This window comes from Rhinolophus ferrumequinum, chromosome 24 (genome assembly GCF_004115265.2).
Source record: "Rhinolophus ferrumequinum isolate MPI-CBG mRhiFer1 chromosome 24, mRhiFer1_v1.p, whole genome shotgun sequence".
NCBI classification, from domain to species: Eukaryota; Metazoa; Chordata; class Mammalia; order Chiroptera; family Rhinolophidae; genus Rhinolophus; species Rhinolophus ferrumequinum.
In genome coordinates, this window is record NC_046307.1 from 5,240,819 (window position 1) to 5,265,182 (window position 24,364).

The 24,364-nt window shown below is 55.8% G+C and overlaps 1 protein-coding gene across 1 annotated transcript; it reads right to left on the bottom strand.

Moving 5' to 3' along the window:
- Positions 1–9,912: 9,912 nt before the first annotated feature.
- On the bottom strand, positions 9,913–23,734 carry RGS14 (regulator of G protein signaling 14). Its single transcript, XM_033096928.1, has 15 exons — positions 23,506–23,734; positions 16,445–16,466; positions 16,092–16,270; positions 15,634–15,726; positions 15,406–15,549; positions 14,929–15,072; positions 14,702–14,813; positions 14,259–14,371; positions 13,589–13,792; positions 11,763–11,839; positions 11,412–11,538; positions 11,209–11,290; positions 11,057–11,103; positions 10,864–10,978; positions 9,913–10,618 (listed from the first exon to the last, which is right to left on the bottom strand). Exons 1-15 carry the CDS (start codon positions 23,548–23,550, stop codon positions 10,416–10,418), a joined length of 1,707 nt encoding a protein of 568 aa, XP_032952819.1. The 5' UTR covers positions 23,551–23,734; the 3' UTR covers positions 9,913–10,415.
- Between the last annotated feature and the right edge of the window lie 630 nt (positions 23,735–24,364).

Consider the following 24,364-nt stretch of genomic DNA (forward strand, 5'->3'; position numbering starts at 1 on the left):
GCCCCTGGCCAGACATGGAAGGACCTATGTGCATTTTGGAATGGTCCCTCTCGGTGTAGGGGTGGGAATGTGGATTGGGATGCATCACAGGGAGCAAGTCTGAAAGCAAAGAAATCAGTTAAGAGGCTGATAAGATGGTCCAGGTGAGAGATAATGAGGTCTGAACCAAGGTGGGAACAGGAGGGATGGAAAGGGGAGGATGCATCCCAGGGATACTTGGGCAGTAGAATTGGTGATGCGGAGAGTGGGAGGGGAGGAAATATACAGTTGGATTTCTGGATTGGGAAACTGAGGATGATATGAAACTCAGAGGGTCTAAGGAAGACTTTCAGAAGCTTGTTTCCCTTTCACAGGACTGTGGAGCCTGAATTAGTGACCAGATGCACAGAGTGACGAGAAGGAAACTTCCTTTAGACTAAGGGATCATAGTTGGATCAGATCCAGCAATGGTGGTTCCATTTAAGATCTAGTTTGGCAACTGTCTGACTAACCTACCTAACATCATCCATCCATCCATCCAGCCAGCCAGCCAGCCATCCATCCATTCATTCAGCCAGCCAGCCAGCCAGCCAGCCAGCCAGCCAGCCAGCCAGCCACCAGCTGGTCATGTATCTGTCCATCTATTTCTAAGCATATTAGTTGAGTTCCTACTCTATTCTGAGCCAAGATTGGCAAGACCAGCTTCTCTCCTGGTCCAAGCAATGGTCCAATCCCTGAGTCAGCCTGGGATTCTGAGGCCAGTCATCTCACCTCTCTGAGCCATAGTTCCTTCACCATATGGCAATTAGCTCAGCTTTTTCTCTGAGTTATAGAATTCAATGAGATAAATGACCCATTCCGTGCCTAGAACAGAGTCCTCAGCGTGTTTGCTCTCTTCATGCTCTCGTGACCTTTTCACTGTCTCCAGGATGGCTGAAGTATCCTGGCTATAAAATGGCCCCACCTCCTCTAGATTCTCAGTCCTGTTTCAGGTCCACAACTCCTCTTGGCCCACCAGCTACCTACCGTCTGATTGCTCAGGGCCCCCTAAGCTGCAGTCCTACTCAATATTGAACGTATTTTATTAGGGTGACACAGACCCAACCTTTTTTCCATCAAGGAAGGTAGACATTTCTGCACAGTTCCCTCTGTAATGTGACAAAAGTTAACTAGTTAGTACTTAATTTGCAGTGCATTGTGGAGTTGTCCACTGTGTAGTGCTCAGAATGGACTCCGTCGAAGCGACTCAGAGCAGAAAACATGGCAAGCCTGGGTTTGATCCCAGGTCCATCACATCAGGGCTGTGTCAGTTTAGGTCACAGAACCCACAGGGGAGAGAAGTGGGTGGGGGCGGAGGTGCAGCTGGGATTGGTTTGGTAACCGTAAGTCCCGGTTTTCCTGGCCAAGTCCTGGTATGACTGTTGGCCCAGCATCCCCTTTCACTCTGAGACGTGCTCGGCTTAGGACAATAAGCCATATACGAGATGTGATCAAACAATACAGTGAATGTTTAAATAAAAAAAAATGATTACAGTAAAAGACACATTGCCATTAATCCCCCTCAAAATACTCCCCCTTACTTCGAACACACTGATCTCATTGTTCTTGCCACTTTCTGAAGCAGTTCTGGAAGTCCTCTTTCATGAGTGTCTTTAGTTGTACTGTCATGGCTGCCTCGATGTCCCAAATCATTTTGACTTTGGGGAAGAGCCAGAAGTTGCACGGTGTCCGAGCTGGTGAATAAGGTGGATGAGGACACACTGTAATGTTTTTATTTGACAGAAATTGCCATGTACCAGAAGCCATGTGTGACATGGAGCGCTGTCATGATGGAGGATGATTTACAGCACACTTGAAAACACACCTCCCCTCACCTGTAGCTCACACCCGACTGACAGCACTGAACAAGGTGAAACTTGTCACACACCGTTACTAAGTTTCGACTTTCCAATTCCCGTATTGAAGATCTCTGCCTTTCCGTTAGATGGCATGTGGCAGCAGCATTCACTGTAGTTTTTGATCACAACAGAAAGGCTCCATGTCACACATTGATTCTGGTAAGGCAATTTCTGTCAAATAAAAGCATTACGGTGTGCCTTCATCTACCTTATTCATTGGATCTGGCACCATGTGGCTTCTGGCTCTTCCCCAAAGTCAAAATGACCATGAAAAGTAAACATTTTTGAATTGATTCAGGACACTACGCAGCCACAATAGTGCAACTGAACACATGGAAGAGGACTTCCAGAACTGCTTTAGAAAGTGGCGAGAATGATGGGATGTGTTCAAAGCGAAGGGGAGTATTTTGAGGGGGATTAATGGCAATGTATCTTTTACTGTGATACATTGTTTTTTAATTTAAGCATTCCTCGTATTTTTTAATCACAACTCATAGTATTATGACTTGTTCTGGGAGATTCTGGGAAACTGAGGCAGGGAATCAGCCACCTGGTGCTTGCTACAAAAGTCTCCATTCATAGGAAAAGGAAAATAAAAGCAACCCTGCTTCTCAGAACCATCACTGTGATGTTTAGAACAGTGCATTTTGTCCTTTTCTCTCTGCCTTTTTTTTTTTTAATTGTGAGTTTATTTGAGCCAAACTGATGACGTGCTGGGAAGCAAGATCTCAAATGTTCTCAAGAATGAGTTTTGTGGTTTCTTTTTTTTTTTCACCCCTAATTGATGTAGGAACCTCTTCAACCTGGAAAGAGTGGTTTGGATAAGGTAGGGTTCATGCATGGGTGGAGGGGTGTCCCCAAGCTAGGGAAATGCGGTTGTTAGTGAGTTCTTCTGTCGGAGTTGTCCTTAGGCTCAGAGGTCCTGCTAAAGTCACATTAAGGGTGGGTCAGAGGCTGTCTGAGCCTGAGCACCCCACCCGGGGAGCACCCGACGCCCCACAGTGGGCCCAGAGACTCCAAACTGCAGGCCCTCTTCCCCACCCCACCCTGCCTTGCTCAGACTGGGCTGGACAGAAGTGGCCGCAGCCTGCTTCACAGGTGCTGCTTGTGAACCAGGGTGCTTCCCTTTTTAATAAGGTTGATCTTTGACAGTTTCAAGGCTGCCCTTCTCTGCTCTCATGGCGCTCAGGGGTTAGTGGGGGAGGCACTTACTGATCAAACCCATCACAAAAGATATCATTACAAAATACTGTGGACTTATACATTCAAAATATTTCCCAAAATGCTGGGGGTGGGATGGGGCTGCTCTAGCCCTAGCAAAAGCCCCACAACGTGGGAGCCGAGCAGGGCTGCTTCAGGGACTCCTGAGAGGAGCACAGAAAGTGGCTGCACGCCAGCCTCCAGCCTCTCAACCCCTTCGCTCATTTCAACCTCCTTCCTGCTCACAGCCTGCCTCCTCCCTGTCTATGACAGATTCTTTGTGTCCCCCGGAAGGGTGACTCCTGTCCTGTTTGGTCACGTGCACACTGGCCACGGCCTCTCCAGACCTCTAGGCCTGGAACTGGGTGGTTGGCAGTGTCTCACATTGAGAAAAGGCTTCCAGGAGGAGGAGTCATCCTGGAGGGAAGATGCCAAGATCTGTCTGTACTGCTGTGTCTGAGGGGCCTCTGGCGTGAGCAGTTGGATCCGTGGGTCTAAAGCACACACTGTGCTCCCCTTACTCCACATGGGGCCTCCTGCTTATCCCAACCCCAGGAAGCAGCATGTGGTCCATCGAACAGGAAATGGAGCAGGCGTCTTTGACACCTCCTTCTGCACCTCCTCATCTCTAATCCATTGTCCAATTCTCCTGATTTTCCTTCTCCAGGAGCTCTGGGCCACTGTCACTCACCTGGGTTGTTGCAATAGCCTCCCAAATGCTCTCCCGGCTCTGCCCTCACTCCTTACAATCCAGCCTCCAACAAAGCAGCCAGCCAGCTTTTCAAAGCGCAGTTCTCATCGTGTCACCTCTCTCCCTTTTAAATCCTGCCCCTGCTAGCCTCTCAACATGAAGATAGCCTCCATCACAGCCCGGGGTCTCAACGTGGCTTGGCTCCCCCTGTGAAGGTATCCCCCCCAGGGAGAGTATGCACAATGAGGAGAGCTGGGGCCCAGGGCTGAGTCCAGAGGAGCCCCCACATTTCTGGGAGGACAGAGGAAGAGGAGCCAGGAAAGGACACTGAGATCCCCGCCTGCAGCCGGGACCAGGAGGAAGAGGAGAAAGCGGATGCCCCAGAAGCCGAAGTTGCCAAGTTTTGAGAGATGCCCTGGTCAGCTATGTCTGCTGAGAGGGCAGCTGATGTGAGAACAGAGCAGATTTAGTGATGTGGGAGAGCGCTGGGGGAGGAGGCAGCTGGCCACGAGTGGGAAGCGCAGACATCATGGCCAGTGTGAATGTGACAGGCGGACAGATATTGAATTTCGTCACACCAACGAAAGCGATTTTCCCAGGAGCAGCATGGCTGCTGACCGGAGTAGATACGATGCCAAGAACAAATATGCAAGTCCAGGAACGGAGCAAGCTGCGGAGGCGGGCACAGCCAGCTGTCTCTGCAATTCTCCACTAAGATCCATTGCTCCTTAAATACACACAGTTTTCTATGGGTGAATTTTCTGCAGGACCTAAAGTTTGAGGACAATCAAGGGAGGAAAAACTAACATTCCAGACCATCTGTCCAGGAACTGGATTTTGGGGGGATCTGGCTAATGAGCGGTGTAACCCCAGAGCAGGGTTCCCCATCAGCACAGTTTGAGAACTGCCCCCTCTCATCAACATGCTTATTTATTCACCCAACACATAAGCCCCATTGAGTCAGCACGGTGCTGCTGTGCGTGGGGAATACGGCAGTGAACATTCCGTTCCAGCAGTCAGGCCAGCATGGTCACACAGGGACACAGCCGCTGTGCATTGCACACACATGGACACATCCTCTCTGATCTGTGGTCAAGGCAGCCCTTCTCTCCTGTGGGCTGGGTGAAGAATACAGGAGAATAGGAGCTGCTTGACACTCCTGTTGGGGAACAGAGCAATCTGTCCCCTGGCCCTCTTGACTTTGTCCTCTCTTGGAGAGCCTGGACTTGAATCTGAGTTGCCAGCATAGAGCAGGCAGGGCTCTGAGACATTGTCCCATCCAAGCCCCATTTTCTTTCTAAGACTACATTAGGTCCTGTGGGGCAGGGCAGGGGCAGCTGACCTGAGAATGTCCTGTCTCTGTTTAGGGGATAAGTGCCCTGGATAATGATTAGTCCTGGTGACTCAGGCACTGGTCACTCATTGACTGATGAGGCCAAAGTCTGTGGCCAAAAGAGCTGAGGCTGCTTCAGGCTTTTCTCAGAAATCACCTCTCCACTGCAGCTCCCTTTCTTACGGTGCTCCAGCCCTATGCTCTTCCCGCTGGCCCAGGGGACCAGGCCTGAGCGTGAGGCTGTGGACAGCATGTTCCCAGATGGCAGTCCCAGGCTCTGCCTGCTAGGTTCCAGACCTGAAACTCTGAGGTCTGGCTTTAGATTTCAGGTCCTGGGCTCCAGCTTCTGGGGTCCCCATCCTGGTTGTGGCCTATAGCGGGGAGCTCTAGGTCCTGCCCCTAAGTTCTCAGGTCCAAGCTCTGGGTTCTGAGTCTGGGTATTAGACTCCAGTTCCAGGCTGTGTACCCAGGCTCCAAGCTCCTGTTCCACACTCCATACTGTGGGTTTTGAGTCTGGGTTCTGGGTTCCTTCATTCAGCTCCTTGGCATCAGGACAGGAAGATGGTGGTCTCATTGGCTAGTAGGGTCACCCCTCCCCACCCATCTTAGCTGGCCAGGACTTCATCCTGGCAGCTGGCACCCTGGGCTGGTCTGGAAGTAGGGCACTGGTTCTGTGGCGCTTTTCTTTGGCTTCTGCCTCTGCCCTACCCCCAGGCCAGTTCTCTGGAGATGGGAGCTGAGATGGCCACAGAGCACCCATTGCCCAGACCCTGCGGAACTCACAGGACTCATACACGTTAATGTCCCCAGATCTTCTTGGACCCCCTAGGACTAACAGAGACAGGAATGGCAACTCCAGCAGTTGTGGAGCTCTATGGGCCTGTGCCCAGCCAGGCCTGCATCTGCTTCGAGGTAACCAACCGTGCGTGTTCCTCCCTAGCCCGGCCTGTGTTTCCTTGTGGAAGCTGAATTCCAGCCTCTAATTCCCCCAGAAGTTAGTCACCTGACCAGCAGGCCAGGCCCCCTGTGGGGTGTACCTTGTGCTCACTCTAGGGGTGGGGGTGGCTGCAGGGAGCACCGGCCCATAGCTGTGTCAGCACTTTCAGTGGGCTCCAGGTGAGCAGCCCGTGCCTCCATCTGCCCCCACCCTGGCCCAGAGCCCAGGTCACTGGGTAGCCCCTTGCTGGCCCGTGCCCATTTCATGTCATCCAAGGCTATTAAGTGGGCTTAGAGACAAGAGACAGGGGACAAGATTCTCTCTCAGAGGCTTGGAACCACATGGGTTTGGGTCCCATGGTGTCCTCAACGAAGTCACACCTGCTGGCCAAGCCTGTGTCCTCTGTAAGATGGGGCTGTTGGAGGTTGCAGAGCTGTCAGCAAATGTGCGCTCTCTCCCTTCCTTCCCGCTGGGCGCTGGGTAGATGGGCCCACACCCCTCCAGGCTTCTTACCTCGTGGGATGAGGGGAAGCAGTTCTGCGAACTTTCCTGACCACCCAGGAGTCTAACTCTGTGCAGTAGCTTTGGAACACAGCCCGTGGGTTCACCAGCGGCTGCCCCTGGGCCTGGCCAAGCTGGGATGACGAGAGCCCAGGACCTCGAGGGGTTCTGGGAGCACAGAAACTGGGAGGAGGGAACTGGGTTTCCCTCAGCCCAGGGCTGCTGCAGGGGACATGTTGGAGGAGGGGATCACAGAGGATTGTGGCAGAGGGACACACCCAGCCAAACCAAAATGGGCCTCTGGGGTGGTGGGCTGAAGTCCCCAAAGGAAGAGTTGTTCTACTTCTGGAGAAAGAGATGGTGGACCAGCAGTGACAAAGAAGTGGCCTTGGGAAGTTCTTTGTGTTATGATTATTTTCAGTCTCATCCTTTTAAAAAAGTAAAGCTAAGGTGAAAGTCTCCTTTGACCTCTGCCTCCAATCCTGGTGCCCTCCCCATCTCCTTGTCAGTTTGGCATGTATCCTTCTAGAACATTCTCTCCCCTTTCTGTACACTGATAAGTGCCTGTGTGTTTGTGGTTTATATAAAGATTTCATGCTCTGCTCTGCTTTTTTTTTTTTTCTGAATAATAACACATCGTGGAGAACTTCCCACATCAGGACACACTGTACCCAGTTCCTTACCTGCTGTGTGACATTGCAGAGCATGGACACAACACCACCAGTTGTGTTACCTGACTTCCTACCCCCGTCCACATTGGGCTGTTTGTCAGTTTTCAGGTCATAGACAACCGTGCAGGAATAGGTCTCCCTGAGAATGAGCGACTCTCTAGTGGCACCGCTGGGGTCACATGAGGTTGTTTTCAATTTTTAGCAGAAACTCCCAAACTGCCCCCAAGGGTAGCCATATCAATGTCCCCTCCATGGAAGGGCCCTGGGGGTTGCTACAGCATCCAGGCCCTCCCTGGGGTATGTCACCAAGTCAGACAACATGTGCTGGTCAAGTTTCAGGGACAATTCTTTGCAGGATCCTGGGCTGGTCACTTCCCCTCCTGCAGTGGTGGGTTCATCCCCACCAGGCTGTTTTGTTGTGAGAACAAAAATGAGATAAAAGATGGAGTGCGCCTAACTTGGGGACCTCAGTAGATGTGAATTCCTCCCCCTGCAGGGGCTGACCTCCAGGGAGACTCTTCCACTTAACCCCTGACCCCTTTCCCATGGGACGATCTCCTTGGTTCCTAGGAGTCACAGGCATCATCAATCACTAGGGGATCTGCAGAAGGGTGGGCGTGGCCTGCAGTATCTGCCAACTTTGAGAAGATACCCCATCTCTCACCCAGTGTCCTCACTTCTCTATCCTTGGGCATGGAAGGGTGTTTCCTCCACAGGGAGAAGTCCCAGAGCCCAGGGAAGGGACTTGGGCTTATCCCTTCCTACCCCCACCTCTGGCCACAGACTGTGACCCTGGTGCTATGCGGTCCCCGGCCAGGACCCCCACTGCCCTGCCTCCACTGGGACTATCTGAGGCTGCAGCCTCATTTGTCAGCGCACTAGGCCAAGGAAACACAGAAGTGACTAAGAGGGACGAGGTCCCTGCCAGCAGGGCACATACATCATATTGTCAGCAAGTAAATAAGAAACGGGATCATTACAGAGCGGGCTGAGTGCTGTGAAGAACAAACACTGGATAGACTGGTAGAGTACAAAGTTGGGGAGCACTTCACATAGAGTGTCTTAGTCCGTTTCGGCTGCTACAATAAAAATACCTGAGACTGGGTGGCTTATAAACCACAGAAGTGTATTTCTCACAGCTCTACAGGCTGGCTTCAAGTCCACGATCAGGGTGCCAGCGTGGTCGGGGGCTGGTGAGGGCCCTCTTCGGGCTCTCTTCTCGCGGTGCCCTCACATGGTGGAAGGGGTGAGGGAGCTCGTCCCTTTTATAAGGGCACTAATCCCATTCAGGAGGCCTCCACCTCACGGCCTATTCACCTCCCCCGCCCCACCACCTAACACCATCCCCGTGGGGCTTGGGATTTGAACATATGAACGTGGGGGATACACACATTTAGCCCACAGCACCAGGTGACCAGGGAAGGCTCCTCTGAGATGTTTAAGCCAAACTCTTCAATGAGCAGGGCTTTTGTGGGTGCAGATCTTAGAAATCCCACCCAAAGTAACAAGTTTACACACCTGGGGAAAATGTATTGGCTTGCCTAACGCTGAAGTCTAGGAGTGACTGACTTCAGGCATGTGTGAATTTAGGCATTTAGATAATTTTGTCAGTAATCTCCTTCCATCTCTCAGTCCTGTGTTGCCCTCATTTGCATGCAGGTTCTCTTCCTACAGGTCCTTTCTGCAAATCCCCAGGAAATGATAGAAAATGACCAGGAATGGTATTCTGATTGGGTGAAAGGATCATCCCTGAACCAAACTGACTGGTTGGGTCTGCGCAAGAGCTCATGCCGGCAGCCAGGGGTCAGGTCAACACAGCCAAATATGGACGGAGGGTAGCAGAGGGCTGAGGCCCCTTCTCCTAGGAAGGCTTGGCTTCAACTTCTGGAGAAAGGCTCGGTGGGTCAGCAAACCCCATGGATCTCTTTCAGAAATTTCAAGGATGAGGAGCCCATTACATGATAAGGGTGAGTGGGGGCTGGGGATCCTAGTGGAGGGGACAGCAAGTGCAAAGAGCTGGAGTGGGGACGAGAGCTCAACCTGTTTGAGGGGTCAGGAGGGCCACTCAGTCCTCAGATACTTTCTCCAGGCTCCTGTGTACCCTTGCTTCCTCTGTCAAAGCACCAGGACTCAGTCTGGCTTCTCTGCCTGCAGGCTGGGGCCCTCCTTCTGGGAGGTCTTGCCTGCTGCCCCTCCCTGTGTGAGGTTTCCCTGGCTGCCTGGGGACAGGAAAGACCATCCAGACAAAGCAGGCAAGGGGCAGAACCTGCCCCTACCACACCACCCACTGTCCCCCACAAGGCCTTCAATGCCTCCAAAGGAACCGGAGCTAGAAACACAGTCACAAAAGAAGCAGAAAACAGCGACCAAACACTATTCAGATCAGAGACCAAAGGATAACATGGTGACATCTGGCAGAGGCCCAGCTCCGCAGAGGGGCCTGCCCCTCATCCCTCCTCTCTCTCTCCCTGTCTCTCTCTCTCTTTCTCTCTCTCTCTCTCTCTCTCTCACACACACACACACACACACACACACACACTCACACCCCCACACTCTGTGCAGTCAGGAAGAGAGATTCTGACAACAGGAAGTCAAGGGACACATCCTGAGGTCCCCAAGAGCTTCCGGGCACTGTGAACTTGGTGACAGAGGCAGTGCGGTTTGGGGGGGGGGGATTACAAGGTACACAAGGAACACCCTCATGGCAGAATAACAATAATTATTATAATAACAATATCATACATCGAGGACAAACCCAGCTGTCCCAAACCGACTGCAAAATCTGTGGACGGAGGGGCTGCCCACCTGCACCCCCAGGCTTTACTCATACCAGCTCCCTGAGGAGGGGCTGGCTCCTCTTCCTGCTCCCTGATGAGGCCTGGCACAGGGTAGGGAGGCTGGCACTGCCAACGCCGCCCCCGTGTTGGACATGCCTACACAGGGAGGAGTGTGGGGGTGCCCATCTCCACCTACTGGCCTGGCTGTAAAGGGTGGGTGGGCAAGCCTGTAAGGGACCAAGTGGTGGCAGCTGTGGGGTGTGGCTACTCTGAGCCCTGCTCCACCCCATCCTGACTCTTCCTACGGGCCTGCCCGTGGCAGGAAGATGCCAGGGACACTCATGGCACAGACAGGGCATGCAGAGCGGGCCTACGGCATGCTTGGCCCGCCAGGTGCCATGCAGCCAGCCTGGACGGTTGGACAGCTGTCAGAGGACCGAGTGGGCAGTAGACTCTGAGGTGCCCCCTTTGGGCTGGGCCGATGATTCAGTCTGTTGTGGGGCCTCCTGGGAGGTGGACCCTTGGGCAGGCAGCTGCAGAAATTCTGGAAGCACCAGGTCCTCTTTGCGGAGAAGTCCCCTTTGGTCATGAGCCCCGCTGCTTTGCACCCGGTTCAGCAGCTCCACCAGGCCTAGGGGTGGCCACAGAGTCAGGGGGCCCCCCGGTACATACCTGCCCACACTAGTCCACCCCAGTTCTACAGCCCATACTATTGCCACGGCCTCCCTGATCCCAGCACCATGTCCCTCCCGCCCCTGTCCCAGCTCCACTGATTCCCCAACCCCAATGGCCCCCAGCCCTCCTGTTTCAGCCCCAGTGGCATCCAGCCTGGTCCCAACCTCCCTGGTCTCTTAGTCCCCACCATCCCCAATGTACCTTCAATGTCACAGGTCTGTCGCTTCTCAGTGACACTACTGGGCGCCTTGGCCAGCGAGTTGAGGGGCAGTGGAGACGGATGGGTGGCCTTGTCCTGGGTTCTAGGTGGCCCTCCCTGAGAGAACGCGGGGTCAGAGCCACAACCAGGAGGGGAGGAGCAACGTGCAGAAGAGGGGCGCCGCCTTTCGCTCACCTGGTTAGGGCACGGGGATGTGACACTGGCTTCGGAAATCTTCGCACCTGCGGCAGAGAGCACCACCTTTTGTGTTTGCCTTCTATTTGGACCCCCTTACTCCTGGGCCAGAGCCATCCCCAGGGGAAAAAGGCCAGGGCCAATATCCCTACCTGGGATCGTGTGCAAAACCAGTCTCTGGGCCGCCACGGAGCTCACTAGCTTCCCTAGATCCAGCAGCTGCTTCTCACCTGGCTGCGGGGACAGGTCAGCAGCTCCGGCCTCCCTGCCTGTTCGAGCGCAGCCCCTCCCCCCCCCTGGCTCCCCAGCCCCCGCTCCTGTGCCCCCCCTCCCCCTGCCTCCCACCGCGACTCACCCGGCACAGCTCCACCTGTTGCGGACTCAGGCCATGCTTCGACAGGATGGGCTGTAGCGCCTCCTGTAGCCGTTTGGTGGGCTTGGCGGAGATCCGCACCACGCGCTGCAGCGCAGCCAACTCGAGCCTGCGTGGGACCCTGGGGCTGCGGAAGGGTGGAGAGCCGACCCCGCCTCTCCCCCAACCCACCCACGCCAACCCCCGAAGCGACAGAGTCTAAACTGGGGAGAAGCGCCAGCTGGCTGTGGGGCCTTAGCCCACCGGGCGGGGTTAGCACAAGGGGCGGGACCTGCAGGGGAGAACAGTAGCTTGAACGACACCTGGACCCAAGCCTGGAGTGGGGGCACTCACTCGAAGGTGATCCTGTTCTCCAGCCGCACTTCCTGGTCCGCCAGCACTGTGCAGTCCTGATCCAGGACCAGGGCCTTCTGCAGACGCCAGGCAGGGTCTGAGTCCCTGCCCCCCACCCCTAGTTATCCCTGCTGCGGAGGGAACCACCCTCACTTCCTCACTGGCCGCCCTAAGGGTCAGAGGGAAGGGCAGATGGGCAGGTGAGCAGTAGAGATGCGAATGGGGCAGAGGCCAGGCTGGAGTGGAAGCCTGGCATGGCCAAGGCCAGGGAGAAGGGTGGTGAGAAAGCTGGACAGACTAGCAAAAGGAACAGTTATGGGAAACATGGGGGTGGGGTCAGCACGAATGGTAATGGGGTTGCTTGGGCAAAAGAGCAGGCTTAGGTCCTAGATCACAGGGCACCTCTTCCTGGGCCAGGACAGGATCTGCCTCCTGGACAGCTGCCCCTTGTCCCTATGGCATGTGAAACCCACCCAAACCAGCTAGACGAATTTCCTTCCTCACCACCCACCTTTGCTCAGCCACCCAGGCCTTGTCCCTTTTTGGACACTTGACCACTTCTCTCCATCCCCACCTACTATGGACACTTCTTGTCTCCTCAGTGCAAAAAGGGCTCTTCCCCCAAGATCTGTGAGAACAGGAGGATGTGAAGTGCCTGACACATAGTAGGTACATAAACAGTAGCTGTAGTGATTACTGCCCCCCCCCCAGGCCCCATGCCTGCACCAGCTGGGGGCAGGGAGGCAAACTCTCCCCTGCCATAGGCCTGTGTTGTGCTGCAGGGACAGGTGGGGTGTGGGTGGTGAAGTTATATTTAGTAAACATGAAAGCCCATCTGGGCTACGGGAGGCCTGAGTGTGGGCGGAGCTCTTCCCACTGCTGCCCTCAGGCTCCCATGTTCCAGGCCCCTGAACATGTCCTGCACTTCTTACCCACCAACAGGTCTTCGCTTAAACTCTTCCTTCTGCCTGGAATGTCCTCCCCCCACAGCTCTGACAGGCAAACTCCTCCTCATTCTTGTTAACTGCTGCTTCTTCCAGGAAGCCTTCCTGGGACCAACCAGAAATGTCTACCGTGCTCCAGAAACTCTCTGGTGGTTGGATTCCTCTTCCCTGATCACATTCTGCCTGGCTCACCTCCAGCTGGTAGACCTTGGGGACAGAGCTCAGGCCCAGGTCCCTCTGCCCACCCACCTGGCAGGGCCTTAGGACTTGTCTACTGGGTGGATGAAATCATGTTGGGTTTTCTGGGATGCAGCATCCTTCCTTTAGATCCCCCTTACTGGGTGGTTTAATTTAAAGTTGCGTTTTCCCTAGTCTCCTTGTTAAAGCTATGCTAGTTTGCACCTAAGGGAAAGTTTTTCATAGGTTAGTTGTGCATGGGTGCTCCTGGTGACAGAGGAGGTGAGGGCTCCCCCAAATGGTCATTTCAGGGATGGGCAGTCAGCTTGGAGTGATCGGGACAAACCCAGCTCCAGCAGTGCTTCTCCCTACTCTACCTCCCAGAGATCGTCCCTGTGAGGATGATGGGTAAAGCTGGAAACCGGATGGGGGTGGGGTAGGGGTAGGATTTCCAGGGGTTAGGAGCGGATATCTGAGTTCCAGTTAGGAGCTGGTGCTGGGTTGATTTGGAGTTGGCCGTGCGTGGGGGCGGGGGGGAGTGGAGTTAGGGAAGGGTCGGGAATAGGGCACGGGGTTGCAATTAGGGTTGCTCCAGGGGGTTAGGAATGGAGTTGGGGTGGAGGTCATAGCTGAGCACAGATAGAAACATGACTGGGCTCAGTACCAGGAAGGGAGTTAGAGTTGGGGACCAGGCCAGGTTCGCACCTGCTCGTTGCCCACCAGATAGACCTTGATGTCAGGTAGAGAGAGGCCACGTTTCTCACAGATGCCTGCCAGCATGGCACGGATGGTGAGGCCAGGTCGGGCCAGGGCCAAGGAAGCTGTGCCATCGGGCAGGTACACGCAGCAGTACTTCCCTGGCCGGCTTTCGCTCTCACCTTCTGAGCTCCCAAGGCTCTTCCGGTGGCTCTGATTCAGGGCAGGAGTGGGGGGAGGTCATGTATACACATGCAAGAACATGCAGACAGGTGCACAGACAGGTGAGCTCATTGGGGCACACACATGTACACCTGCACACACACGTCCAAGAGCACACCTATAGGCAAGCAAGATAGTCCTTCTACAGGAACACATGTGTGCTCACCCAGGCACACAGGCACCCAGAGGCAAGTCCACCTACTGACCCCCACACAGGCACTGTGTACACCTGGGCACCCATGCGTGCATACACCTTGACGGAAGAAGATGTGCACCCATGATGTGCATGGACACAATGTGATAAGTACAGGAAGAAAGTAAGGACGCTCAGGGATTGGCTGTGAGGGGTAAGGGGGTGGGAAGTGGGACAGTGACTGGGAATGATGGCGGCCGCCACACAAAGGGGCCTGAGTAGTGGCCCTAGCCCACACTTCGTCTCTCCCGGCAGTGGGCTCACCTCAGATTTGCTGCTGACGAAGGCAAGGAAGCCGAGGTCCAGACTGGCGGAGGAGTTGAGGGAGCCCTGGGACCCTCGCCGCAAGGCCGAATTTGCCGCGGTGCCCGCCAGTTCTAGAAGAGAGGGAGCAATGAACGGGGCAGCCCCCACCCCCATCCCTCTGCTGAGGCCTCTCCCCAGCCGGTGGACGCTGTTGGAGCTCGCCTACATGGGTCGAACGTGGTTTGGGTTCCTGCAAGCATTGCTACTGAGGGGGCTTCCCAAACTTCTGGGGGCTAGCCGGGGAAGCGAACCACGGGGGAAACGCGGTGGTCACAGGTACCTGCATTTATTTCGGTTTTCACAGACTTACAGGCTGTGGGACAAGTAGGAGGAAGGGGGAGTTCTCAAGGCTTGCCCAAACTCCCGGCCCCCACTCTGCTGAGGCCCACTCCCGCCCTCACCCCTGCGGAAGGACTTGCGGAGCTGGCGGCCCCCAGGGCCCTCAGCCGGCGGTAGCTGTCCCAACTCCTCCACGCCCAGCGGCAGCGAATTCCCGGCCTTCAGCTTCGGCTTCTGCAGGTACAGGGAAGACGCTGGCACGAGTCTGGGCGCTAGCCCGCACACAGACGGCGGGCAACCCCCGCAGACCTGCACCGGCCCCTTGATCCCTACAACCCGTCGTCCGCACCTTCCTCGTCGCGTCTGGGCTGCCGAGGTGCGAGGAGCCAGGTTCCGGCAGGGGGCGTCCCTCCGCCTCCGCCAGGAGGCACTGGCGGTACAGCGGGGACTTGACAAAGCGCGCATAGCTGTCGAACTTCATCAAGTTGAAGATCTGCGGGGTGGGCGCCCGGGCGGTGAGCCGGAGCCACCAGCCAGGCCCCCGGGGTTGCCCGGGTCCCCAACCTGGGGAGCTAGCCCCTAGCCCCGCACCCCCACCTCCAAGGGCCAGGCCCCTCCTGTATCCCGGCTAGGCCCCGCCCCTGGCCCCTTCTTCACCGCAGCTTGGGTACCTACCTCTGACTGGCGCCCTGTCCCCGCATTTATCTGGCTCGGTGCCCACGTCCAAGTTTGTCCCCTTCCCTATTCCACGCCGCTCAGGCTCCGCCCCTGGATGTGGGCCCGCCTCTGCTTCATTGAGCTCCCTTCCTGGGCCACACTCTCTCACCTGAAGCTGCTGTGCCCGGAACATGTCCGGTCGGGGCTCGGCCAGCACCTCTTCGCCGAGCCAGGCCTGCCGGTCGATGTTCACCGGGCTCAGTGCCTGGCTGGACAGGAACTCCTGATAGATGTTGCGGGCCTCTTGGGCTAGCTGGGCAGGAGGAACAGGAGAAGGTCAGGGGCACCGCCGAAGCCCTGGTGCCACCCCTCTGCCTCAGCTCCCCCTTCCCCCTACCTGTTGGGTGTCACTGGCAGGGATCTGCTGGAAGCGCTGGCAAGCCTTCCAGAAAGTCACGTTCTCGGCACTGAACTCCTTCTTCAGGAACTCCTGGGGAAGGGTGGGTGAAGAGGAGGCAGTCAGAGTCACAGAAACTCAGGGGATTTGATCAAAGAGATTGGGATAGAGACACAGGGCCAAGAGGCCAAGCCAAACAGGCCAGACAGACAGATGGGGCCAGATCCAGAGGCACAGAGAGAAAATGAGTAGCAGAGACAAGGACAGAGAAAAGCAAAGTTCCCAGCTGGGAGAAGAGGGAGAGGATGCCAAAGAAAGGCTCGAAGAGGCAGCAGACAGAAGAGTCCCACTGACCAGCCTGAAGCTCCATCCATGCCCTCTCCATGACCCAACACCCCCTCACCTCCGCCCCCAGTGGCTACTGCCTTCCACCCTCCCTATCCCACCCCAGGTCTTACAGTGAAGTAAGCCAGGCCCAGTGGGTCCTGCAGCAGCCGCTCAAAGGACAGGCCCCAGCTGGCCACAGGCTGCTCCTCGGTGGGGAAGGGACTGCTGGGGCCAGTGGGGAGGCTGTGGATGCTGAGGGAGCTGCCTCGGCCCTCGCCCTGGCCCTTGGGCCCTGCCGTGCTGCTCAGCTCTGCAGGGGGATGGACAAGTGGAGGTGAGCCTTTTGGCCTTCCCCAGCCCTTGGCCCAACCCCAACTACAGATACTTTCTGTGGAAAGATAGCAAGTAGAAAGGGTATCCCCACCCCATTTCCACATGCACCACCCGCCAGCCCCAGCCAGAGTTCATACACTCTGTCACTTACCTCCATCTGAGACAGCCAGAACCTACAAGAGACCCAAGGTAGAAAATCAGAGTAGAGCCCAGGGTGGATTTTGAAAGACAGTTCTGGCCCTGGCCCCCCAGGACTGGAGCTGTGTTCTCTGCCTGGGGGGCTGTGCTGGGCGTTCCCAGCCAGGTCACTGCTTGCTCAAGGTTTTGCTTAGGCTGTCCCCAGCTCTCCTTCCACCATGTGCCAACCCCTGTGTGCTGGGACTTTTGCCTGGTATCCTCCAGTGTCCCCTGGCTCCCTCCTTCTCCAGCGCCTGCTGGGTGAGCCCAGGTGTACATATAGCATGGCTATGTAGGATAGGAAGACTTTGAATCCTGTCTCTGCCACTGACTCGCTGTGTGACTTTGGGCAAATTACTTGTCTCCACCTGGAAACGGCATGATGATAATAGTAACTTCCTTCCTGGGGCTGTTGTGAGGACCAAGTTAGTTTAAAGCATTTCCAGCACCTGGAACAGTGGCCAGCAGGTGGGAAGTGCTATATCAATGTTTGCTCTCTGAGGATGGAGAGGTATCTCTGTAGCTGATGGTCTCCTTATTGCCATCATTTCCTCTTGAGGCCTACGGTCTCCGGTCTCCCTTGAGTCCCACCCCTCCTTGGGTAGGTACAGGATGCTATTTTATATTGCAGAACGGTTGTTCTCAAACTTCAGTGTGCATTAGAGTGACTGGGAGGGACGCACCTCCAGGGATTCAGATTCAGTAGGCCCAGGATGGCCCTGACAAGCTCCCAGGTGACGCTGACGCTGCTGGCCCAGGGGCTACACTGTGAGTAGCATTGCTGTTGAGGCCCACTCCACCCTTCCCCCCCCCCCCCCCCCCCCCCCCCGCAAAATCTGAGTTCTCTGGGAATCCCAACTATTAGTGAAACAGAAAAACCCTCCTTTCAAAATGACTGTTGCTTGGTCTTCCCACCTTCCCAGCAGCTCCTCCAGCTTCCTCGTCATCTCCTACCCACACAAGGTGGCCTCTACCCCTCCCTGACTCTGTCTTGGGCCCTTTCTCCCACCCACATCTCCCCAAATTCCTGCTAACATCTCCGCAAGTGTCCCACAAGCCCGTCAAACTCATCCAGTCCCAAACGGAAGCCACCTCCTGCCACCACAGCGGGCGCCCAACCAGCTTCCTTGCACCCCATCTTTCTTCCCAGCATCTGAGCTCCCGACACCAGGGCTTGAGTCATCCCCAATTCTTCCCTCCCTCTCGCCTCCTACATTTTCACTAGGTCGTCATGGGAGCTTGCACTACCCTCCCTTCTTCCCATCCCCACTGGAAACAGGTCTGCAACCACCGCCACCACCATCCCCGAAGCCTCTCCCTGCCTTCCTGGCTGCCACCTCTCTCTCTGATCCCCCCTCCACCAGGGGCACTCAGGTCACACGCAGGAGCTGGCCTGCAGATATGTAGGACATTACTAATATCTTGGTCCTCAGAATGTTTTTTTCTTTTTAAGTTTAAAGACGTTTCCCTCATTTAAAAATCAATAGTTTTACAGAAAACCCCAGCTTTCTGTCTCCCCTTTATGACTGTAATGCCCCAGCTATCCTGAGTTTCTTCCAAGATGGCAACCTTGGCTGGCACTGAAGAGCAACCAGTGCCTAGAAGGGGCACTGGTTGCCCTCAGAGGTCCCTGGTGCCAGTTTGATGCATTTATGTTACTTATGGAGGCAAGCACTGCTCTGGACTGCATGAGTTCAAATCTGTGCTGTGTGATCTTTGACAGGCTACTTCACCTCTCTGTGTCTCAGTTTCTTCCGCTATACAAATGGAGCAAATAATGCTCTTGACTTCAAAGGGTTGCTGTGATTAAATAAGTTACATATATATATACAGAGGGTGTCAAAAATGTATACACATTTTAAGAAAGGAAACCTGTATTAAAATTATGATACTCAACATACAAGTATACTGATAACAAAAGATGAATGAATACAAGTCACGTTTGACTCCTGCAATTACAAGAGATGCTCAAAGTGGTTACCATCAGTGTCCAGACACTTCTGATCACAGCGAACTACTGCTTGAGCAATGTTGACCAAAGTGTCCACTTTTATACATTTTTTGGGCATATATATATATATATATATACACACACATACATATCTCAGAACACTATCAGCCAATACCAAAGGAACGTTACTATTGTTGTTATATTAGTATTGGTGTCGGACCCTGCTCCCTCTTTCAAATTTGCAATCCCTGCCATAGAGGAAAGAGCACAGGTGTCAGGGTCTGTCAGACCTGGATTCAAATTCCAGCCCTGCCCTTCTCTAGTTTCATAACCGTGCGTTCCTCCCTGAGCCACGTCTCCCACCTGGAGCACTGGGATAGGACGAGGGAAAGTTTGGGAAGGGCAGGGTTGGGCCTGGAATCTTTCCCAGCACACTCCGCCCTGGCCTCCCAGCCTTGCCCTCCTGCCTCAGTCTCCCCCATCCATCCGATGGCTGCATCCAAGTCATCTCCCAAGGCTGCAGGACGAAGTCTCAACTGTCGGGGTGTGCAAGGACGACAGAGCCCCTCCAGCCTGCTCTTTCTCTTCCTGGGACCTCCCCTGATCCCCGCACCTGCCTGTCCAGGCTGCTCTGCAGCACTTACCAGCCACCGTGCTGCTGTCTGTCCACGCCCTCCTCCCAGGTCTCTGAGAACCACCCTGCCTCCCCTCTCCTCCCCCTCCTCGGGTGCCACCTGGCCCTGCCTTCTCCCACACCCACTGGCCTCTCTCTGGCCTGCCCTCTAACCCAGGACTCAGCCTCTCCCTTGCTCAGAGCCCCCACGGCAGCTGGGGCAGGCAAGGACCCCAGAGAGCTGACAACCCCGACCTGCCCCCCAGTTCCCAGCCCACACTCCTATTTTGTTTTATTCTTTGCAATAGGTAGAATTGACATTCTGTATCTTTAGGTGGGGCTGGCTCCCAGGGTCTCCCCGGGCCCCACTCCCTGCCCTGGGAGGCGGAGCAGGCGCTGGGTGATAGCTGAAGCTCTGCCTGGGCCTGACTAATGAACCCCTTCAGCCCCCCTCTTTCCCTCCCCCTCGTTTCCACCCTACACTTTATCAAACTTTTCTGTTTTCCCCGCACCCCTACACACTCCTGCTTCCTGCTTTGCTGTTTCCTCTGCCTGGGTATCTGCTCCTGCTCCCCCACCCAATGGCTCTCCAATATATGCCCATTGATATTAGTCACCCACAAACACCAGCCACCCCAAATCCCCCTGCCCACCACGCTCGTCTGGGCCTCTCTCCCCTGCCAATCTGGTGGCTCCCAGAGGGCAGGCCTGGTTTGTAAGAGGGAACCCACAACTCCCTGTCTCCTTGCCCTGCTGCTCCCAACCAGCCACCAGGGCCCTGAGGAGCCCTCCTCTGCCCTCCTAGGTGGCCTTGGCACTCCTCCCCATCAGGGATGCCCCACCACCGAGCATCCCATCTCTGCAGCCTGCATTCACCTTCCTGAGCCCCTCCTGCCCCACTGGTCGTTGATCTGTGTGGTTGGGGCTGAGACAGGGTAGGGACCAAGATCCAGAGGGAGGGGTTCCAGTTCCACTATTCCAGAGCAAGTAACTTCCCTTCTCTGGACCTGCTTCCCCCTGGGGAGCATGGACTCGGCATTCCCAAACTTCTGGGGCTGCTAGGAAGGGCAAAGGAAGCCCGTATGTGAAACAGCAAGCATGCAGGGGCTCCGCTGACCTCATGCTGCTGCTGCTGCCGTGCTCTGACCTGCCCAGGCTCCCAGGCCTGGGGTACTTGTGCTGAGCAGGCCTGGCCTTGCCCCACCCCGGCCTGCCTGAGGAGAAGTGGTGAGTGAATGGGAGAAAAGGGGAAGGAGGATGAGGAAGGGTGTGGTGGCCAGTGACACCTCTGACCCATGGCCAGGCCTTGGTTTGCCAAACTTTTTCCTTAGGAAATGGGCCCTGGAGGAGCCCCGGTATCTGAGACTACTAAGGTGAAGGTGGCTTCGCATTTCTGAGCTCCAGTTGTGTGACAGGCACACTCTGACAGCACACGTCCTCGTTCTCAGTCCATCCTCACATCCTGATCCTGTGTGGCAACTAGTACTACTTCCATCTCACAGGTGAGGAGACCTAGGCCCAAAGCAGTCATGCCGTTGGAAAATGGCTGAGCTGAAGTTGGAACCCAGGTGTGCCTGACTCTGGAGCCTGAGGTCTCCCCTCTGCTAAGCTGCCTCCCTGGGCAGACCGATGTCCCAGGGGAGCTGGGAGGCCCAGGACTTCAGCCCTTGGGACACTGTTGGTCAAGGTCAATTGGGAGTAAAGGGCCCAGGGGCTCCTCTTGAACTCTGACCCCTGGGGGGGTCAGATCTCAAAGGGAGGGCTGATTTACTGAGCATCTTCTGTGCTGGACTCTCTCTACTATCGTCTCATTTCATCCCAGCTTAGAGAACTGAGGTCTGAGATCCTCTCTGGGTACATCCACAGAGAATCCTGGGAGCCTGGCCCCGTCAGTCCGAGCCAGTCATGTGGAGCGGACCCCAGCCTTGGGCCCTTTGTAAGGCCACCCTGCTTCCCAGGACCTGGCCTTGAGCTGGACCACCCAGAGGTGTAGTGGGCTCTACCGTGCACGTCTCCGTGTCCGGTGGGGAAGATGAACTGGGCCTGCCGAGAGTGACAGGACACAATAAACGCCCATCCCGTGTTTCCCCACCTCTGGGCCTTTCCCCAGGCCATGCCCTCCTCCAGCTGGCACACCCTGTCAGGATATCTTACATGCCACAGGGCACCGAGTGGGTGGGGAGGTTAGTTCTCCCTCCCCAGGTCCCTCCCAGGCTTTCTCTATCCCTGAGCAGGGGCTGTTGCCCAAACCCGAATTTTAGTCTGGTATTTGTGTCCATGTCATACACGTCTTGCCAGAATGGGAGCTGCCTGAGGTCAGGGGCCAGGGTGATGGGCTGGGGTCTTGAGTGCCTGGGACAGGGCCGGTACAGAGCAGGCCCTAAGGAGGGGTTGTTGATTGAATGAGTGAGTGAACAAATGAAGTGGCATTTGGGGCTGTGTGACATCTCTGGCAGGGGGGCTGGGAGCCATCTCTAAGTGACAGGTTTCATTGCAACTGCCTGACAAGCTGAGTGGCAGAAAGGCAAGGCTGACAAATGAAGCTGCCTCTGCAGGGAATGGCAATGGGTAGGGTGGTGGCAGGGGGCGGTGGGGGAGGGCACAGCCAGGCAGTTCAGGGAGGCGAGGAGTCCTGGCATTGAGCCAGACCAGCTGGGTTCAAATGCCGGCCCCTCTACTTGCTGGCTGCCCTCAGGAAGTCATTTCCTCCTCTGAGCTCTGTCCAGAGGTAATCCATGGAAGGAGCCAGACGCCTGGCTCGCAGGTACTTCTCTATGCACATCCCTGTGACAAACGCCCTGCCTGTCCGTCCCTCCCCATCTCAGCTGTGCATGGCCTCAGAAAGCTCCCGATGACCAGCAAGTAGCAAACCTGTGGCCCTCGGGATTCCCAGAGGCGGCACAGAGCATTTGGAATAGGCCCAGGAAGGGCAAAGATAAACGGACGTGTGTAGGTTGCTGAAAGGAGCCAGGGCGCCCATGGGTTTGCTGGGGCTGGGGGCAGAGCTTGGGTGCCCGCTTTGCCCTGAATGACTTTGGGTAGAGCAGCTATGGTTGATACAGGAGGGCAGAGGCTGGGTCTGTCTCTGGCACCCTCAGCTGCCCTTTGGGGTGGGTGTGGGAGTGGGCATGGACTCCAAGTGTCATGCCTTCAGAATAGGCTCACGAGGCCCACGGGTTCCTGAACTTTCAGTTAGGGTGACAGTAGACACAGTGAGGTGGGGACTGGACCAGGTTGGAGGGGCCTGCCCCTCTCCCATCCAGCTAGCCTGGGGCTGGGCCATAGAGATGCTGAGAGAAGGGGAGATGGAGACAGGTCTTGAGAATTAAGAGGGAGGAGTGGGGTGGCTCAGCTTCTTGGTGAGGCAGGGGATCTTTGAAGAGGGGCTGAGAATGAAGGGAGGGCATTAGGCTGACACTTATGGCCCCCACACACAAACACAATGGGTCAGGGGCCTCAGATTCACCATTCCACTTAATCATCTCAATAAGCCTTTGAGACCTGTTCTAATCTCCTCATTTTAGAGATGAAGAAAAAGAAACAGGGTCGGAGAGAACCCCCTAGTAAGGGCCAACAGAGCAGATACTAGAACCCAGGTCTCCCTAGACCCCTTGGCTTTGTCCCACAATACTAGGCTGGGGCTAGATGGGAGGTTAGAACATAGTCTGACCTTCCTGGGGTTGTTGGAAGGGGCTAGGGACCTGCCAAGTGGTCTGGTATCCTAGGGAGAGAAGGGAGGCCCAGCACAGCCCGCCTTATCTGTTGAATGAATAAAGAAGCTGGACCTTCCAAGGGCAGCTCTGACCTGGGGACCAAGCAGCCAGGGAGAGGGTGTAGGGGGTGGAGCAGCTGCAGTAGCAGTCAGGGGCATCCTAGTACCTAGCCACCACTACCCTTCCCAGTAGTCCAGGAATAGGACAGACAGAAACTGAACCAACCTGGCCGAACCCTTCCAACCCATCCCAGACTGCCCAAGGACTGCTAATTTTGGAAGGAAGCCTCTGGAGCAGGTTCAGCGACAGGGCAGTGACCCAGTGAGGGCTGCCCCTTACCTGACTTTGGGCATCAGGACATGGATGAGGAGGGGAAGGCTAAAGTTAAATGAGATGTGAGGGCTTGGGCCACCACGGGAGGTGTGCAAGGAAGAGGCACGCCAGGTGTCCCGGCTAAGTTAGGATACAGGCAGCCCCAGGTGGTGCCAAAGTAGCAGGAGAGGGAGCAGTGGGGCTGAACCAGAAGCCTGTGCTCGCTGTGCTCTGGTCCCATCCCCAGGATCGCCCCAGACCCCAGCAGGCCATTCTGGAAGATCTTGGGCTGAGGGCACCAGGTCCCACAGCTGCTGTCTGTACCCAACTTCTCCCGCCTGCTAGCAGCATGCAGGCTGTTGCCCAGCCCTGCCGGGTGTGTTCCTGGACTCCACCCTGGGTGTGCCCACCCCTCCTCATGGGCCTGGCCTGGAGCCCACACTCACCATGCGCCCGTTGGGGACGCCCAGGTGCTTGGGCTTCCCTGGCATGCCGCAGCTGTTCACCGGTCCCCGCCACGGGGGGTGCCCACCATGGGGACCGTGGGCAGCACCAGCCAGAGCTTGTAGGGTGGCGGGCAGGCAGCAGAGAGAGCCCGGCTCCGCTCCTGCGGGCCCTCACATCCTGAAACACCAGCTCACTACCTCTTTTCTTTGCCACAGGAAGTGTCTCTATAGAAACCGAACCACAGAAAGAAGCAAGGTCTAAGAGAGAGAACGCCTCTTCCTACACACACACACACACGCACACACACACACACTCTTGCACACACACACACACACACATGCCGCCAACGCAACTTTGGCAACACCCCACACAGGCACCAACATATGGCAGAGGGTTCTGTGTGCCCAGTGAGGAGCCCAGCCTGGTCTGGCCCTGCCCAGGGAGCTCCATGGCCATGTCTGGGCACACAGAAGTGCATGCTCACATACCTAGGCACCTTTGGGACACCCTGGCAGGGGCTCCCATGGACCTGTGTACATATGCACCGAGTAGCCACACGTGGGCCTTACTCAGCACACACGTGTCTCACACCTGCTATGTGCCGGCCTGTGCACACTCAGCAGTCATGCTTATGCTGTGACTTACTACCCTCCTTCCCCAGATGCTTCCCAGGTGTGAAGACAGATGGACACCTTGTATGCATGGTCATGCACACACCATCCCAGTGTGTGTGTCATAAACATATATATGGTCCTGTGGACCAGTACATGTGACAGGCATACCTGCACACAGGCACATGTGTATCACCCAGGCAGGGCCACAGATCAGGTTTAATTGTGCCCAAAGACATATGTGCAT

Bases quoted from the DNA above. Each gene is read 5' to 3' on its own strand.
- RGS14 (XM_033096928.1), bottom strand. From the start codon at position 23,550: ATGCCAGGGAAGCCCAAGCACCTGGGCGTCCCCAACGGGCGCATG. The intron at 14,372-14,701 runs GTGAGGGCGGGA...CCTCTCTTCTAG, and splicing joins CCGCAAGTCCTTCCGCAGGG to AACTGGCGGGCACCGCGGCA. The intron at 11,104-11,208 runs GTAGGGATATTG...TCTCTGCCGCAG, and splicing joins GGTTTTGCACACGATCCCAG to GTGCGAAGATTTCCGAAGCC.